Source organism: Stegostoma tigrinum, chromosome 18 (genome assembly GCF_030684315.1).
Source record: "Stegostoma tigrinum isolate sSteTig4 chromosome 18, sSteTig4.hap1, whole genome shotgun sequence".
NCBI classification, from domain to species: Eukaryota; Metazoa; Chordata; class Chondrichthyes; order Orectolobiformes; family Stegostomatidae; genus Stegostoma; species Stegostoma tigrinum.
The window spans coordinates 24,689,026-24,707,291 of record NC_081371.1 but is presented as its reverse complement, the minus strand read 5'-3'; the positions used below and the strand labels follow the sequence as shown (position 1 = coordinate 24,707,291).

The window sequence follows — 18,266 nt, the reverse complement described above, 5'->3', positions numbered from 1 at the left end:
AGTGGATACAGGAGTTTATACTTAGAGTAAATTGTCACTTTCTCACAAGAGTGACCTCCTCAAGAAAGGAAACAAGGAACCAACAGATGTAGAGCTGGATGAACACAGCAGGCCAAGCAGAGGAGCAGGAAGACTGACGTTTCTGGCCTAGATCCTTCTTCATTCCTACACCCTAATTTATGTCTCTACAGAAAATCCACTATGTACAAGATAGGAAAGACGATTTTAGGTAGAGGTTGCTTTCTATTTTTCTCAATACCAAATCACCAAACAAAGCACTTCTATATTTGGCATAATCATAATGTGATTATATTCTTGAAACCATCTCATGAAATTCAACTTAAGAAATATTATTCTTTACAGCATCAGACCTCGGTATGAAACGCCAAAGTATCAGGAAAGCCAAAATTAGAGTCATAGAGTCTTACAGCTTGGAACAGGCCTTCAGCCTAATTCATCCTTGCCAATCAAGTCTCCTAAAATGAACTAGCCCCATTTGCCTGTTTGGCCCATACCACTCTAAACCTTTCCAATCCATGTGTCTATCCAAATGGCTTTAAATATTGTAATTGTACCAGGCTCTGCCAGCTCATTCTGTATGCATACCAACCTCTATGTGAAAACGTTCCCCCTCAAGTCCGTTTTAAATCTCTCCCCTCTCACCTTAAACCTATGCCCTCTAGTTTTGCACTCCCCTATCCTGCGGAAAGACGTTGGCTATTACCTTAGCTATGCCCCTTATGACTTTAAAAGCCTCTAATAAGGTCATTCCTCAGCTAGGAAAAGAAGTCATAGCCTATTGTTATCATTAAAACCTTCTAGTCTTGGTAACATTGTTGTAAATCTTTTTGCACCCACTCCAGTTGAATAACATCTTCCCTATAGTAGGGCAACCAGAATTGTACACAGTACTCCAAATATGACATTACCAACATCTTGTACAGCTATAACATGATGTTTCAACTCCTGTACTCAATGCTGTCACCAATGAAGTGCTAAATGTCTTCACCACCCTATCTACCTGTAATGCCACTTTCAAGGAACAATGAACTGGCACCCTTAGGTCTCCCTGTTTGACGACACTCTCCAGAGGCCTACCATTGACTATCTAAGTGCTACCCTTGTTCATCTTACCAAAATGTAACATCTTGCATTTATCTGCAGTAAACTCCATCTGCCACTCCTCAGCCTACCTGATCAAGATCCTGTTGTACTCTTTAGATAACCTTCTTCACTGACCATTATATCACCAATTTTGGCGTTGTCTACAAACTTACTAACGACCTCTCCTATATTCTTATCCAAATCATTTATATAAGTGTCAAACATTAGCAGACCCAGTATTGATCCTTGCAGCACACTGCTGGTCACAGGCCTCCAGTCTGAACAACAACCCTTTACCACCATCCCGTCTCCAAAGCTATCTCATGTTCACTTTCTGCCCTCCTGACTTCCCTCTTAAGGGTACTTTTATATCCTCTATACTCAAGGAATTCACTTGATCTCAGCTACCTACACCTGACATATGCATTATTCATCTTCTTGACCAGAGGGACCATTGTCAGAAACATCATGATCTATAGATCCCGTACTGCCTCTTGTCTTGCAGCACAAGTTGAGAAAGAGCACATGATGTTAAACAAAGCAGGATCTGCACATTCTACACATGCTTATTAACTATTGCCCATGTATATTATAGAGTTCAACAGCGGAATGGTTACAGAGGTATCAGCAGGCAGTTCACATCGGCACTCCATGATTATATAAACATTTCATCATATTTATCAAAAAGTACAAATTATTTGAGTGCTGAAGAGCAGTAACAGAGTTATTGTTATTGACATTGTGATTTCTACCATCCAATTACATCTCTCTGCATCTTCATCTATACTGAACTCTAAAACAGGCAGTTCTACACATAAACAGGAGCTTCGGAAGCACTCAAGGTACAGACCACAAACACAGAGTTCCCATTTAAGTTTCATACTCAATCCTATTGACTATATATGTTCGTGCATTTGGTATTGCAACAACTGCTAAAGTAAAAATGAACTGTAAATTATCCTTAATACATATTACTCAGGCAGAAAAATACAATTGCATCACATTGCATTTTAATTCATCAATAGTTTCATCTCCTCCCACCTTAGTCTCAAAATGCCCACTCCGGTGTTGACCATAATACAACTCATAACGCTTATCTATTCAGCCCGTAATGCAGCTAGCAAGGTCTTGTTCCAGCCAAAAAAGGGTATCAAAAGACACTCATGTTTCATTCTATTTGCACATCTCAACTGTGTCTCAGTTTGTCGTAATCTTGACTTTGAGTCATAAGCTTGTGAACGCATTATCAGATATGAACAAAAGTCACAGGTGACAGTCTAGGAAGTATTGTGGGAATATTACAATTTAGGAAGCACCATCTTTTGGCTGAGATGTCAAATTTAGTCTGCTCGTAAGAAAATTCTATGGCAATATTTCAAAGAATAGCAAGGGAATTCTCCATGGTGCCCTGGCTGATATTTGTCAATATTTGAGTTAATAGAAAAAAAACAGATTGTCTGGTCATTATTACAATGGTGTCTGTGGGAGGATCTTTAATGGAAACTGGTGGTTGCCTTCCCTACAATACAACAATGACTGCAATTCAAAAAATACTTAAATTGGTTACACAGTGCTTTGCGACATTCCAGAGCTGTAAAAATGGTGACGTAAATACATGTCATTCTTCACCACAAAGAGGTAAACAGATGATCGGTAATTTATATAAAACTACACAACCAGGTTGCTAGGCCCAGTATGTAACCAATCTGCAGAATTGAATAGGAGGTTACTACATTTTTGTCAAACTAGATATTGCATTACAACCAGAATTATTATACTAATAATCTTTCATGTAATACGTTATGACTCTGTTACTCCACTGCCACTGTATTAACAAACCATTCATCTTTCCCTGAAGAAAAATTCAAATTTACACACTATTTACAGACAAAGTCAATAAGGATAAAATGACCAACAATCCAAAAAAAAAAGTTTAACAACCCCAAATAACTTGTCAACTTCGCAAAAATTGGCAGTAGTCAAGATATAGCCCAGAAACAGCTATCAAGTGAGACATAGAACACAGATTGAACAGCACAGGCACAGGCCCTTCAACCCACTTTGTTGTACTAAACATGACACCAAACTGACTAATCCCTTCTGCCTGCCTTTTTGTCCATATTGCTCCATTCCTTGCATATTCATGTGCTTATCTAAAACTCCCTTGAACGCCCATATCGTATCTGCCCCCACCACCACATCTAGCAGCACGTTCCAGACTGCTAACACACTGTGTAAAAAAAAAACTTGCCCCTTACATCTCCCTTGAACTTTCCCCCTCTTACCTTAAATGCATGATTCCTGTCATTACACAGTTCAATACTCGGAAAAAGATTTTGACTGTCAATCCTATCAATGCATCTCATAATTTTATAGACTTCTATCAATACTCCACTCAGCAACTTGTAGATAGCACACACTGTTGCTACTGAGCATCAGTGGTGGATGGAGTAGATGCTTGTGGATGTAGTGCCAATCAAGTGGGCTACTTTGTATGGGATGGTGTCAAACCTCTTGAGTGTTGTTGGGGCTGCACTCATCCAGGCAAGTGGGGAGTACTCCAGCACAATCCTGACTTATGCCCTTATAGATGCTGTCGGGAGTCAGGAGGTCACTGTATTCCTTGCTTCCGACCTGCTCTTGTAGCCTCGGCATTTATGTGATGAGTTCAATTGAGTTTCTGGTCAATGAATAACTCCCAGGATGTTGATGGTGGGGGATTCAGCGATGGTAACACCAATGAATGTCAAGGAGGCACTGGTTAAATTATCTCTTATCAGAGATGGTCACAGCCTGGTATTTGTGTGGTGCAAATGTTACTTGCCACTTGTCATCCCACGCCTGGATATTGTCCAAATCTTGTTGCATTTGAACACGGCCTGCTTCAGCATGTGAGGGGTAGTGAATGGTGCTGAATATTGCGCAATCAGTGAACATCCCCACTTCTGACCTTACAATGCAAGGAAAATCATTAATGAAGCAGCTGAAGTTGGTTAGGCCTAGGATACTACATTGAAGAAGTCCTGCAGGAATGTCTTGGAGCTGAGACGACTGACCACCAACAACCACAACCATCTTCCTTTGTGTTAGGTACAACTCCAATTATCAACCAATCCCATAACTGATCTATATCCTGCTGTATCCTTTGACAAACTTATATAGTATTCACACCTCTTTGTATTGTCTGCAAATTTACTAGCCCACTTATCTACATTTTATCCAAGTCATTTATACATATTACAAACAGCAGAGGTCCCAGTACTGTTCCCTGCAGGACACCATTAGGCACGGAACTCCAGCAGTAAAAACATCCTTCCACCATTATCCTTTGGCTTCTATAGGGTAAGCCAGTTCTGAATCCACACAGCCAAGTCACCATGGATCCCATGCATCTTAATCTTCTGGATACCTTGTCGATGGCCTTACTAAAATCCATATAGACAATATCCATTGTGCTACCCTCATCGATCACCTTGGAAATTTTTTCAAATAGATACAGTGATTATCAGTAATATCCAATCAACTCTCAGATTCTGATAAAAATTAAATCAGATTTTTTTTAGCAAATCAAAACATTTAACAATAGTTCAACTTATACTTTTTAGTTACGACTTTGCTACTTGCCAAAAATCACTGAGGTTGTTGAAAAACATCAATGTTCAACCAACACACCAAATCAATTTCTGTCCTGCAAACATACTCATGTGCAAATAACATCTTCCCAGTTGGTTAGCTTATAAATTGTGAGATTATGCTACTCCACACATTAAATTGTATAATGCACCTATTTCCTGCACTTCACAGAACAGGAAATACAACCTGAATGGACACATGTTAGCCAGTGAACAAGTAGCTTCTTCATCTCTGAAGCAGTAGTTACATAAAACACATTTTACGTACCATCTAGTATTCTGTTGCTGGTTATATTGTTGCGGGATTCTACTAATGGCGATTGCTCCTCGCATCTTTTTGGTTTCAATCTTCGTGGCTTGGCCTCAAGGTTAGGTTGGACCATGAGAAGCTCCTGTCGTTTTTTCCTCTGCTTCTGTTCTAGTAGAGCACGCTAGAAAAAAGTTAAAGCATTTATTATGAAACAACGCTTCAACTATCAAGAAGGAAATGTTACTAAATAAAATCAACATATTTTAAGAGAACAGAAAAAGTATCTTGATTAATATCCCAGTAGTCAACTTTGGAGATTTTCAATCACAGAGCTCTGGAATGATTACAGCACAGAAGATGGTCTTTTAGCCTGGCTTCTCTGTGCCAGTTCTCTGAAAGTGCCACACAGTAAATTCTGCTTAACTGCCATTTCCCTGTAGCCCTGCAAATGTTTGCTCTCCACTTTTGAAAGGCACAGTTTATTTTGTCTCCAACACATTGTTTGGTAGTATTTTCCATCCTAGCCACTTGATCTAAACTGGTTTTGGTCACCTCGCCATTGGTTATTTTGCTCTTTACCTTAAATCAGTGTCTTTTTTCCTCAACAAAAGATTCCCATCAAACTTGATTGACAGATCCCTCAGTCACGTCCAACCTATTTCCCTCAGTTCTGCCCTCACCGCTTCTCTCCTGTCCCTGGTCCTCACTGATCACCCCTCCAGACTCTGTATCCAAAGGATTGTAAGCACCAATTCTATCACCTCCAACAGGTGGTAACCACCAGAAATATATTCCTCTTGCCTCCCATGTCAGCATTTCACAGGTAGCATTCCCTCTGGGACACCCTGATCTACTCCTCCCTAACCCCTCCTTCCTTGTTATCCAAGGCCCAGACACATCTTTTTAGTGAAGTAGCAATTTGTCTACACTGCATCCAATCCTATCCATGTATTCACTGTACACTAGGGAGATAAGCTATAGTCCTAACAGACCACACAGGTCCTACATCTAACTTTTGAAGGCAGAGGTTGAGGAGGAGAGTCCTTTATGGTAACCTCAACCAGTGCAGGAACACTGGGGAGACTAAACGCACTCTGCCTGACCGATTTGCCATATACATAGATGGTGTCCATAAAAACGGTTCAGAGCTTCCACTTGCCTGCCATTTCAGCAGACCCATGCTCCCATGCCAACATTTCTGTCTCAGGCCTACTGCAGTGTTCCAACAAGGCTCAATGCAAGCTGGAGGAACAACACCTCACACTGTTCTCAGCCACCTTACAGTCTTAATATTGAGTTTAACAATTTCAGAATGTGAATACACTCTCCATTGTTTGTTCCATTCCTCTGTCCCTCAAGGTCCTGTCATGTATGGTTGCTCCCAGCGCAGTCAACCCATTTTCAAATATTAAACTTCTCGGTAGCACCCCACCTCACTGTCGTCTCTTTTCTGGTTTATCAGCAAAATCTGTTTGCCTATCCCTGCTCTCGCTTGCAAATTATCTCTGGACACTGCCTCCATGTACTTTCTTTCTCTCTCTCTCTCTCTCTCTCTCTCTCTTTCCTCTCTTCTGACCTAAACCACACCCTGTCACCAGAATATATGCCACCCTTCCCCAGCTATATTCAGTTCTGACGAAGGTCACTGGACTCGAAACGCTAATTGTTTTCTCCCTACAAATGCTACCAGATCAGCTGTGCTTCTCCAGCACTCTGTTTTTGTTGTTGAAGGTATAGCCATATGTTTTCGTATTAGTGGCTTCTGCCCAAAAACCAGAAATGTGTCCAGGTCAATGCTGTTCACAAAGAACAGCTTAAATTCAATGAGGGCAATTTTTGTATAATCAGTCTACTCCTAAACATCAGCAAATCAACAAAAGTTATCATTGACTGTGTGATTAAGTGGCACTGACACATCAATTACACATTCACCAAAACACCACTTGAATATTTAGCTTTTTCTCTCATTACAACCTTGGCCCAAACACACACAAAAAGTGTTGAATTCCAGAGGTGAGGCAAAAACGATAGCCCTGAACATCCACTCATGTTTGACCAAGTTTGACACTAAAGAACACAAGTAAAATTTAAGTAATGAGTATGATGGAGGAAACTCTCCACTGGATAGGATAGCACTGGTAAAGGGTAGTTCTAGAGGTAATTTTCACTCAGTTTTACATTAATTGACAGTGAAATATCACATAAATGGACCTCTTAACTCAATCATAATCACATTCTCCCCATGGTAGGCTCATTCAGAAGGTTAGGAGGAATGGGATACAGGGGAACTTAGCTGTCTGGATACTGAATTGGCTGGCCAACAGAAGACAGCGAGTGGTGGTAGAAGGAAAATATTCTGCCTGGAAGTCAGTGGTGAGTGGGGTTCCACAGGGCTCTGCCCTTGGGCCTCTACTGTTTGTAATTTTTATTAATGACTTGGATGAGGGGATTGAAGGATGGGTCAGCAAGTTTGCAGACGACACGAAGGTTGGAGGTGTCATTGACAGTATAGAGGGCTGTTGTAGGCTGCAGCGGGACATTGACAGGATGCAGAGATGGGCTGAGAGGTGGCAGATGGAGTTCAACCCGGATAAATGCGAGGTGATGCATTTTGGAAGGTCGAATTTGAAAGCTGAGTACAGGGTTAAGGATAGGATTCTTGGTAGTGTGGAGGAACAGAGGGATCTTGGTGTGCAGATACATAGATCCCTTAAAATGGCCACCCAAGTGGACAGGGTTGTTAAGAAAGCATATGGCGTTTTGGCTTTCATTAACAGCGGGATTGAGTTTAAGAGTAGTGAGATCTTGTTGCAGCTCTATAAAACTTTGGTTAGACTGCACTTGGAATACTGTGTCCAGTTCTGGTTGCCCTATTACAGGAAAGATGTGGATGCTTTGGAGGGGGTTCAGAGGAGGTTTACCAGGATGCTGCCTGAACTGGAGGGCTTATCTTATGAAGAGAGGTTGACTGAGCTCGGACTTTTTTCATTGGAGAAAAGGAGGAGGAGAGGGGACCTAATTGAGGTATACAAGATAACGAGAGGCATAGATAGAGTTGACAGCCAGAGACTATTTCCCAGGGCAGAAATGGCTAACACGAGGGGTCATAGTTTTAAGCTGGTTGGAGGAAAGTATAGAGGGGATGTCAGAGGCGGGTTCTTTACACAGAGAGTTGTGAGAGCATGGAATGCGTTGCCAGCAGCAGTTGTGGAAGCAAGGTCATTGGGGACATTTAAGAGACTGCTGGACATGCATATGGTCACAGAAATTTGAGGGTGCATACATGAGGATCAATGGTCGGCACAACATCGTGGGCTGAAGGGCCTGTTCTGTGCTGTACTGTTCTATGTTCTAAATATCTCTTCGTACTTCTTCAAACAATACCCCAATAATGCTCTCAGCCTGAATATAATTAAACACAAAATATATTCAATTACCATTAAAAGCATACTCAGCACAAAGGAAGATGGTTTTGTGGGGGCTTTTCTGAAGCAGTAGTAGTGTCCCCAGCTCTGGGCCAGAAGGTCAGGGTTCAAGCTCCCACGCTACAAAGTTGTCATAACATGTCTAAACAGGTTGACCTAAAGAAAATGTTGGGTTTGAAAGAAAAGGGGGCACTTTCTTAGATATTGTGCTGTGCCTGAACCCCGGAGACTGAGTATCAATTTACCAATGATGCCACCCGAAGGTTGCAGGAACAGCAACTCATTCCGCTTGGGAACCCTGCAGCCCAATGGTATCAATGTGGACTTCACCAGCTTCAAAATCTCCCCTTCCCCCAACACATCCCAAAACCAGCCCAGTTCGTCCCTTCCCCTCACCGCATCCCAAAACCAGCCCAGTTCGTCCCTTCCCCTCACTGCATTCCAAAACCAGCCCAGCCTCTCTCACTCCCTAACCTGTTCTTCCTCTCACCCATCCCTTCCTCCCACCTCAAGCCGCACCTCCATTTCCTACCTACTAACCTCGTCTCACCTCCTTGACCTGTCCGTCTTCCCTGGACTGACCTAACCCCTCCCTACCTCCCCATTGGACTTTTATTTTGTATATTTCATGATTGAATCCTGATATCTCATTCTGAATTTTTTTGAATATGTGCTGTATGGTTCTTCATCGCAAAACCCATATGCGTTCTTCCTAAGGTGAATGCATTATTTCAAGTAGGATTTGATCAATGCTTTGCATATCTGAAGCATAACATCAATATCCCCTTTGTACTGCAGAATCCTGACAATTATTACAATTATGTATATGTTTATAACTAAAAAATGTATGTCATTTTATTTAGCAGATATGGAAGACAAGATGGTAGTGAAGAGAGATATTTCAGGTCACATTACAGAAGTGGTACTATTACAAAGGTGGCCCTACTATGAGAAAGGCGATATTGAAAAGTACTGAAATATGGTTTTTTGTGCATTAGGAAGGGAAAATATTTGATTGAGGAATAATGGGAGAAATTGTTTTCATAATCTAGGAGTAAAAGTAGCAGTCCCTTTTGAGGGTAGAAGTAATTCGAAGATGCATTTTATATTTAGCAGAAATATTAGTCATTGTCAGTGACTTATAAAGAAAGCGACTACGGCATTTTCATCATGCATACTGTTGCAATGGTAACACGTTATTTGAAGAAACACTTGGCTATTCTTCACACAATGAGACGATTTTCAGAAAACTTCATAACAGCAAAGGAGCATCTAAGTTTGAACATGGGGTTGCTGCTCCTTTCACCTTCAAAGAAAGGGTACTAGAGAAAAAAATGCCCAAAAAACAAAGCTTTGTACAATTGCCAGTTTAATTTTGTACAATACTCATTAGAGTCCCCTCAAGAAATGATTATGAGACAAGAAGCAATTAATAAGCATAACTGGAATATTGTAGGCTGTGGCAAATAGAGTTCCAAAAGAACCCATACTGGGGTCTCTACTGTTTATAATCTGTATCAATGATTTAGATGAAGGAGCAGAGGGTGACATGTTTAAGTTTGGCGAAAATGTAAAGTGTGAGGATATTAAGAGGCTGTAAAGAAATATAGACAGGTTAAGTGACCAGGAAACAAAATTGCACGCAGCATAATGTGGTGAATTGAGAGATTATTCATTTTAGTTGAAATAGTAGGCAATAAAATATTTACAGAATGAAGCTTGTAAACCAGCTCTGGTTTCTCTGGAATCCAACATTTACATATTTGAACAAGAAACATAGGAAGAGTGCATAAAAGGTACAGAATGTAATTAGAAAGGCGAATTGAATATTGGTCTTTATTGTAAAGTGGATTAGAGTACAAGAATAAAGAAGTCTTGCTACAATTGCACAGGTCTTTAGTAAAATCACACCTGGAGCACTGTACACGGTTGAGAGTACTGTCCTATGATGAGAAAAATCAGTAATCGGGTCAGTATTCTCTGGAGTTTAGGTGGAGGAGAGATGATTTCACTAAAACATAAAAGATTATGAAGGGGTTGACAGAGTATACACAGAGCATGTTTCTGCTGGCGTGGAGGCGTAGGCTCAATCGTTTAGGACTGAGATAAGGAGAAACATCTTCAAGATGTCTCTTGTGATTCTGGAATTCTTTACTCAAGAGGATTGTGGATGCTCCATTTTTGAATATATCTATTTGAGGTTGCAACAGACAAATACAGAGGAGGACCTTATAGAAGTCTATAAGATCATGAGGGGCCTTGCCAGGGTGAATAGGCAAGGTCTTTTCCCTGGGATTGGCTGGGGGGGTGGGGGGGGGAGCAGAACAGAGTCCAAAACTGGATGGCATACATTTTAGGCGAGAGGGCGAAGATTTAAAAAGGGACCTAAGGGGCAATGTTTTCACGCACACCCACAACGTCTCTAATTTCACTACTAATCCGGAAATATCTCCCAGGAACATTTAATTCAACTCATCAGATACGCGTTTTACTGACTGTGTTATGTGATGAATTAATGTTAAACACAGTGGCCTTCAGTTTCTGCTTGAAGAATGCAGATTTCAGGTAAAAATCGAAAGAACTGCAGATGCTGTGAACCAGGAACAAAAGCAAATTTGCTGGAAAAGCTCAGCAGGTTTGGCAGCATCTGTGGAGGGGAAAAAAAAGTTAACATGTTGGGTTCAGTAACCCTTCCTCAGAACTCAGGCAAGTTGCACCAAGAAAACCAAACAAAAGGTTGATTTTAAACATCAAATCCGTACTTTTTAAGACTGATTTTGAAACATGAGAAAAAAAAAGAGTCCCTACACATCAAAACAGTCACATTCTCACAATGAGCTAATCACCTTAAGGAATTTCCACTACTTACACTTGATTGTCAGACTTCTAGGAATCTCGGAAAATTAAGCTTGTTCTGTTGGGTGCAAGGGCCATAAAAGAAAAGTTGACTTTGACAGTGTGTTGCAGACTGGCACATTCCAAGATCCAGGACCACATTCTGAGGGAAGCACTAAAGCTTGAGGCAGCTGCCACAAAAGGGTCGGTGGGGAAAGATCACTGTCTAAGATCTTTTTGCCAAACTTACTTGGGGGCCTAATCGGTTAACTGACCCTTCCAATGCCTCAAACATACGTAAGTATAATCTTGAACAAGTAAGAATTACCCATGGTTTGTTTGCTGGATAGAGTCAAACTCCAATGTTTGTTTGTTTCTTCAGATGCAACTGTACAGAACCAAACTGCTTTAGTGATAATAAAGATATTTCTATGAATAAAGTATATTTTTGAAATAAAAAATTGTTTTTAAAAAAACTTTTGAATGTAATTTCAAAAAGAATCTGACAACTGAACATCAAATTAACAAGCATTTTTTAGAAAGTTATTTTCTGTCATTCAATGAAATTTATCAAGATTCTTTAGACAGCACCTTCCAACCCATGATCTACAAGGACAAGGACAGTAGATGCCTGAGAACACCACTATGCACAAGACCTTCAAGTCTTTCACCGTCTTCAAGTGTTTATTTAGTTCCAAATCAGGCAGTTCAAACCAGATGATGTAAAAATAAAATTTCTTCATACCTTTTCTGGTTCTTCTACAAAAAGCAATGCATCCTCCGGTTACTAGTATTTCCTTATTCACATGCTGAAAACTGATTGTGACATTGAACACGTCTTTCAAATCTCCCTTAGCATTCTCTGACACAAGGAGAACAACTCAGCCTCAATGGAGATTCTTCATCCAGGTTATGATGCCAACAAGCCTCTTATGCACCCTAAGATCTTGACACTCTTCCTAAAGTTCCAAGAATTGAACGTGACAGTCCAAATAAGATCTGGCTGATGTTCTACAACTTCCTTGTTTCCATAGAATCATAGACTCTCTACAGTGTGGGAACAGGCCCTTTGACCCAACAAGTCTACACCGACTCTCAGGGCATCTCACCCATACACATCCTCCTACAACACAGGAAATGGAATTCCCAGAACCCACCTAATCTACACATCCCTCAACGTTATGGGCAATTTTCTACGGCCAATCCACCCAGCCTGCACATCTTTGGACTGTGGGAGGAAACCGGAGCATCCGGAGGAAACCCACGGGGAGAATGTCTGCGTGGAGTCTGCACAGTCGCCCAGGTGGAATTGAACCTGGGTCCCTGGAGTCCTCTATTTTGTACTCTATGCTTTAATGCATATTATAAAGAATTCTATAATATACTTTTCTATTAAAGAACAGTCATCTTGGCATGTTCTATTATCTTTAATGATTTGTGTACTTTCACCCTGTCCAAATCTTGTCACTTCCATACTCACTTTAAAATTGCACTATTTATATTATTACCAATCATTCTTCCTCCCAAACAAAACCAAATCATAATTCCTTGCATAAAACTTCATGTGCCAGCTCATTTGATCAGTTCTGACACAGAGCAGACACATCCCTGAGGGAGAAAGGAAGGACATCCAAATGGAATGCTGCGAATGTCATTGCAAAGGAGGTAGTAAAAAACAAATTGAATAGACCAAAAACAAAAGAGAGGACCTGGAAAGGCTGGCTGCACACAAAATAAAGTCACTTTATTGATTAACACACTAAGTGCACGCACAGTCAATTCAAAATACCTCAATTCTCCTCTATCCTTCCATTTAGCAAAGAATGTTGCAATTAAAGTATTTAAATAATTCTATCATTTTGGACCACCTACAAAGGGAACATTCTCCAAGTAGTCCCACCATTATTCTTTTTGTCTTTATAAATGGTCTTCAAGTTTCCTTACTTTTTAACCTTTAAGATGATTCTGGAAAAGATCACCAAATTTGGTTATGAGCCAGTCAGCTAAGTAACTTTTTATTTAAAGCAACTTAAGTTTAGGTATCTCAAATTCCACATTAATAGTGTAAAGTTACACAATTTTGAACAACTATGCATAACTTTACCAAGTGAAAAAAGTAAATTAGCTTACAACATCTAATTTATACACCAATATCAAAATTAAACATGAGGCAAAGATAAATCAACCAGTAAACTGTAGTCAGACAGAATACCCTATATTCCGTGGCTTCCAATATTCACAATACGATTTGTGATAACTCGGATGGCTTGTCCCACTCTGTGTATGCATTGGAACAGTCAGTCTACCAGGAAATGGAATTCTCAGCTGCTTCCTGGAAATCTCATTGGAGTCTCAGGAAGTGAATGGAATATATTTTAAAAATTCTCACTCCTGTTCTTAAGTCCTGCCAAATTCTTTGAACGTTGCAACATACTTAACAGTTTAATTTATTTATAACAATTATAATTGCAATTTATTAAAATATTGTACACATGACACTTCATCACATCAATGGATTACTTTGCTTAAAGCAGAATTACTCCATTGCATTCTTATCTGCAGTTTTCAGCAGAACTTTTTCCGCCATGTAATGGCATCGACATCTCTCAAAAAGCTAGTTCTCAATGGTCAAAGGAGAGGAAAGTAATGAAATCACAGGATCATAGAATCGCCACAGTGTGGATGCAGCTTATTGAGTCCACACCAACCCTTCAAAGAGCATCCACCCAGTCTCCAACCCCCTATCCCTGTAACCCTGCATCTCCATGGCTAATCCACCTAGCCTGAAAATCCTTGGACACCAAGGGCAATTTAGCACGGCCATCCACTTAACCTGCACATCTTTGGACTGTGGAAGAAACCCGAGCACCCGGCGGAAATCCACGCAGACACGGGGAGAATGTCTGTATGGAGTTTGCGCTGCTGCCCAAGGATGGATTCAAACCCAGGACTTTGCAGCTGTAAGGCAGCAGTGCTAACCACTCTGCCACCGTGCTGCCAAAGAAAATATTTTATTACATTTCAATTCCCTTGAATTTAATTATTATTTCATATCAAAGGGAAAATTTTATTAGTTACACAAGTAGTTCTTCATAAAAAGTGTGTCTTTGGCATTACGTGGAAATTTTCATCCATGAGATTTCAACTGACTGCGCCAAATTTCCTTTAGTTTCAATCTGTTAACAATCAGATTATTATAAAAGCCTTTAAAAACATGTCACGCATTTTTGCAAGCCAATTAAAATAACAATATTTTTCCTTCTATATTTAAAGCAACAAATGGTTGGCAAGAGAGCATGGATATTTGAGCCTTGAAAGAAAATAAATGGGTCAACAAATGTCTGCTCACCCCACCAGGATCTTATACCTGTTTCTCCAGCTTCTGTTGTCGGATACTAATATTTTCATCCTCAAGGACACTGCAAGAGAAAGCATACTTAAATTAGTCACTGGCCATTCAAATGCAACTTAGTGAGTAAACATTATCAAAATGTTGATTAGAGTAGTATTTCAATTCAGTCTACTTGCAGATGATATCTTGGGTTAGCAGCCTCACTTGCTCCCACAAGCAATCTCAGCATCTTAGTTTTATGGAGACTGCCTCGTGCTGCCTTATATTAACAATGTAATATGAACCGGGTTGTAATAATTATATTCCCCAAATTACACCAATCAGACAGATTAAAATACCAAAAAAGGTTGTAGGGGATTCACTCAAATTTGCAAAATTCAAAGCTTCATGTCAGCCACTGAGGCCCATTCCCACACGATTACATCTCTGCAGCTTTTGCAACATTGGCTAAGGAACAGATAGACAAGTAGGTGGGCATTCATCAGACTCTTCAGGTTTAGCAGCCTCCTCGGTTGTAGGATGTACAGCATCTATGTTATATGAACAATTACACTGGCCACTACAGCAGATGAAGTGTAGCCCCCACAACCTGAGACTGGCTGCGATCGGGAATGGGTTGTCAGGTTCATAAATCACTACTGATTCAGTCTTTGGAGCATCATCAGAGTCATCTAGTCTCAAAACGTTAGCTTGCTTTCTCTCCACAGATTCTGCCTGACCCCTGTGATCTCCAGCATTTTTTGATTTCAGTACAGATTCCAGCATTTGCAGTAATTTGCCAATACATTGTTGATATGTTGTGTCCACTTTCTGGATCCAAGGCTCAAAAATGCCAGGGATCACCAGGCTACTACATGGATAATGTTTTGACATTCACAGTAAATGCAGCTTCTCTGACCAAGCAGTAGGGTCTTTTTGGCATGTTTTTGGCACAAAACATAGCAGTGGCAGCTTCCATACTCCACTTTCCTCATATATTTGTTTCATCCGTAAACAAAGAGCAGTCTGGCAAAATACATTGAAACAGACTAGTTTCATCCAAGTTAAAAATGTCTCTGTGCATCCAAGATATGTGAGGGACCATGGTGGAACTAATCATCTGTCATGGCAATGTCACTGTGGTGAAGACAATGATGTGCCTCATTCTTTAATCACTCCAAAAGCAGAATCAGCTTGGTCACATGTGGCTTATTACAAATATTTTACATAGGTAAATAAAGTACAATAGATCTGCTGCATTCAATACTTTTTGCATTAATGTAAATATTTTCAAAATATACATTTTATTCTATATTTTAATTTATACCCCACAGAATTCCTTTTCCTTGCAACACATTTTGGACGCAATATTTACTGGGACCTCTCTCTACACAGAGAGGAATTAAAGGATTCTTTTAATAAAACAATTTCAAGGCGCTTTTTCAATTTGTAAGTGCTCATCCAGATGTTTCTTAAATGTTTCAAAAATATCTGCGTCCACAACCCTCTGGGGTACTGCATTCCACACTTATATCACCCTTCGGTGAAAACATTTCTGTTAGATTCTCTCTCCAAATGACTTATTCCTCACCCTATACTTATGCCCTCTGGTCCGAGGCACATCTGCTGCGAGGAAATGATTCTCATGATCGGCCATGGCTATGCTTTTCATAAATTCTGTACAATGAAGCAAAACCACTCCACCCTCCATTCTCCACCATCCAACCCCACCTCCGACCCCCAGGCAACCACGCACTTCCAGGGGAAACAAACTCAGCCCATCAAGTTCTTCTCATAACTGAAACTTTCCATTGCAGACAACATCCTGGTGAGTCTCCTCTACACCCTCTCCATTGTAATTATGTCCTTCCAATAGCGTGGCCAATAGAACCGCTCACAGTAAGGTAACGTAAAGTTCAAATATTCATTTACAAGCAGTGACTGCAGAATGCTACAGTACAGAGGAATTTAGGTATTCTCATATGAATGACAAAATGAGATCATGAAATACTGCAAGTAATTAGGAAGGCAAATTATTGTTCTCCATTTCTCAATCATTGTTCCCCAACCCCGCACGGCCCGTTTCTATCTCCTTCCCAAAATCCACAAACCCGCCTGCCCTGGCCGACCTATTGTCTCAGCCTGCACCTGCCCCACTGAACTCATCTCCACCTATCTGGACTCCATTTTCTCCCCCTTGGTCCAGGAACTCCCCACCTATGTCCGTGACACCACCCACGCCCTCCACCTCCTCCAGAACTTCAAATTCCCTGGCCCCCGACACCTCATTTTCACCATGGATGTTCAGTCCCTATATACCTGTATTCCTCATGCAATGGCCTTAAGACCCTCCACTTCTTCCTGTCCCGCAGGCCCAACCAGATCCCCCTCCACCGACACCCTCATCCGCCTAGCCGAACTCGTACTCACCCTCAACAACTTCTCTTTCGATTCCTTCCACTTCCTACAGGCAAAGGGGTTGGCCATGAGTACCCGCATGGGCCCAAGCTATGCTTGCCTCTTTGTAGGTTACATGGAACAGTCCCTCTTCCGCACCTACCCTGGGCCCAAACCCCACCTCTCCCTCCGTTACATTGATGGCTGCATTGGTGCCGCCTCTTGCTCCACAGAGGAGCTCGAACAGTTCACCACTTCACCAACACCTTCCATCCGGGCCACCTCCAACACATCCCTCACCTTCCTGGACCTCTCAGTCTCCATCTCAGGCAACCAGCTTGTAACTGATGTCCATTTCAAGCCCACCGACTCCCACCGCTACCTAGAATACACCTCCTCCTGCCCACCCTCCTGCAAAAATTCCATCCCCTATTCCCAATTCAACCGCCTCCGCCGCATCTGCTCCCAGGATGAGGCATTCCACTCCCGCACATCCCAGATGGCCGCGTTCTTCAAGGACTGCAACATCTCCCGCGCAGTGGTCGAGAACGCCCTTGACCATCTCTCCTGTATTTCCCGCAACACATCCCTCACACCCTGCCCCCGCAATATCCGCCCTAAGAGAATCCCACTTGTCCTCACATACCACCCCACCAAACTCTGGACACTACACATCATCCTCCGACACTTCCGCCATCTACAATGCGGCCCCACCACCCAAGACATTTTTCCATCCCCACCCTTGTCTGCCTTCTGGAGAGGCCACTCTCTCCGTGACTCCCTTGTCCGCTCCACACTCCCCCCACCCCCAACCCCACCACACCCGGCACCTTCCCCTGCAACCGCAGGAAGTGCTACACTTGCCCCCACACCTCCTACCTCATCCCCATCCCAGGCCCGAAGATGACATTCCATATTAAGCAGATGTTCACCTGCACATCTGCCAACGTAGTATACTGTATCCACTGTACCCGGTGTGGTTTCCTCTACACTGGGGAAACCAAGCGGAGGCTTCGGGACCGCTTTGCAGAACACCTCCGCTCGTGGATGAGAGTTTGCTCGCTGAGCTGGAAGGTTAGTTTTCAGACGTTTCGTCCCCATTCTCGGTAACATCATCAGTGAGCCTCCGATGAAGTGCTAGTGTTATGTCCTGCTTTCTATTTATCGGTTTAGGTTTCCTTGGGTTGGTGATGTCATTTCCTGTGTTGGTGATGTCATTTCCTGTTCTTATTCTCAGAGTTTACCTAGAATGGGGACGAAATGTCTGAAAACTAACCTTCTAGCTCAGCGAG

The 18,266-nt window shown here is 41.6% G+C and overlaps 1 protein-coding gene across 5 annotated transcripts in view; it reads right to left on the bottom strand.

Annotated features, from left to right (window-relative positions):
- The window catches only part of LOC125461136 (tubby-related protein 3-like), an 86,318-nt gene that overhangs the window by 41,953 nt on the left and 26,099 nt on the right, over positions 1-18,266 (bottom strand). For 4 of the 5 annotated variants that reach the window (XM_059652405.1, XM_059652406.1, XM_059652404.1 and 1 more), the window contains exons 2-3: positions 14,614-14,665; positions 5,005-5,167 (exon numbers count right to left, since the gene is read on the bottom strand). In XM_059652405.1, coding sequence (XP_059508388.1) covers positions 5,005-5,167; positions 14,614-14,665 — 215 coding nt within the window. Of the gene's footprint in view, positions 1-5,004; positions 5,168-14,595; positions 14,666-18,266 lie in introns of all 5 variants that reach the window. The other variant, XM_048549572.2, reaches the window with a different exon arrangement.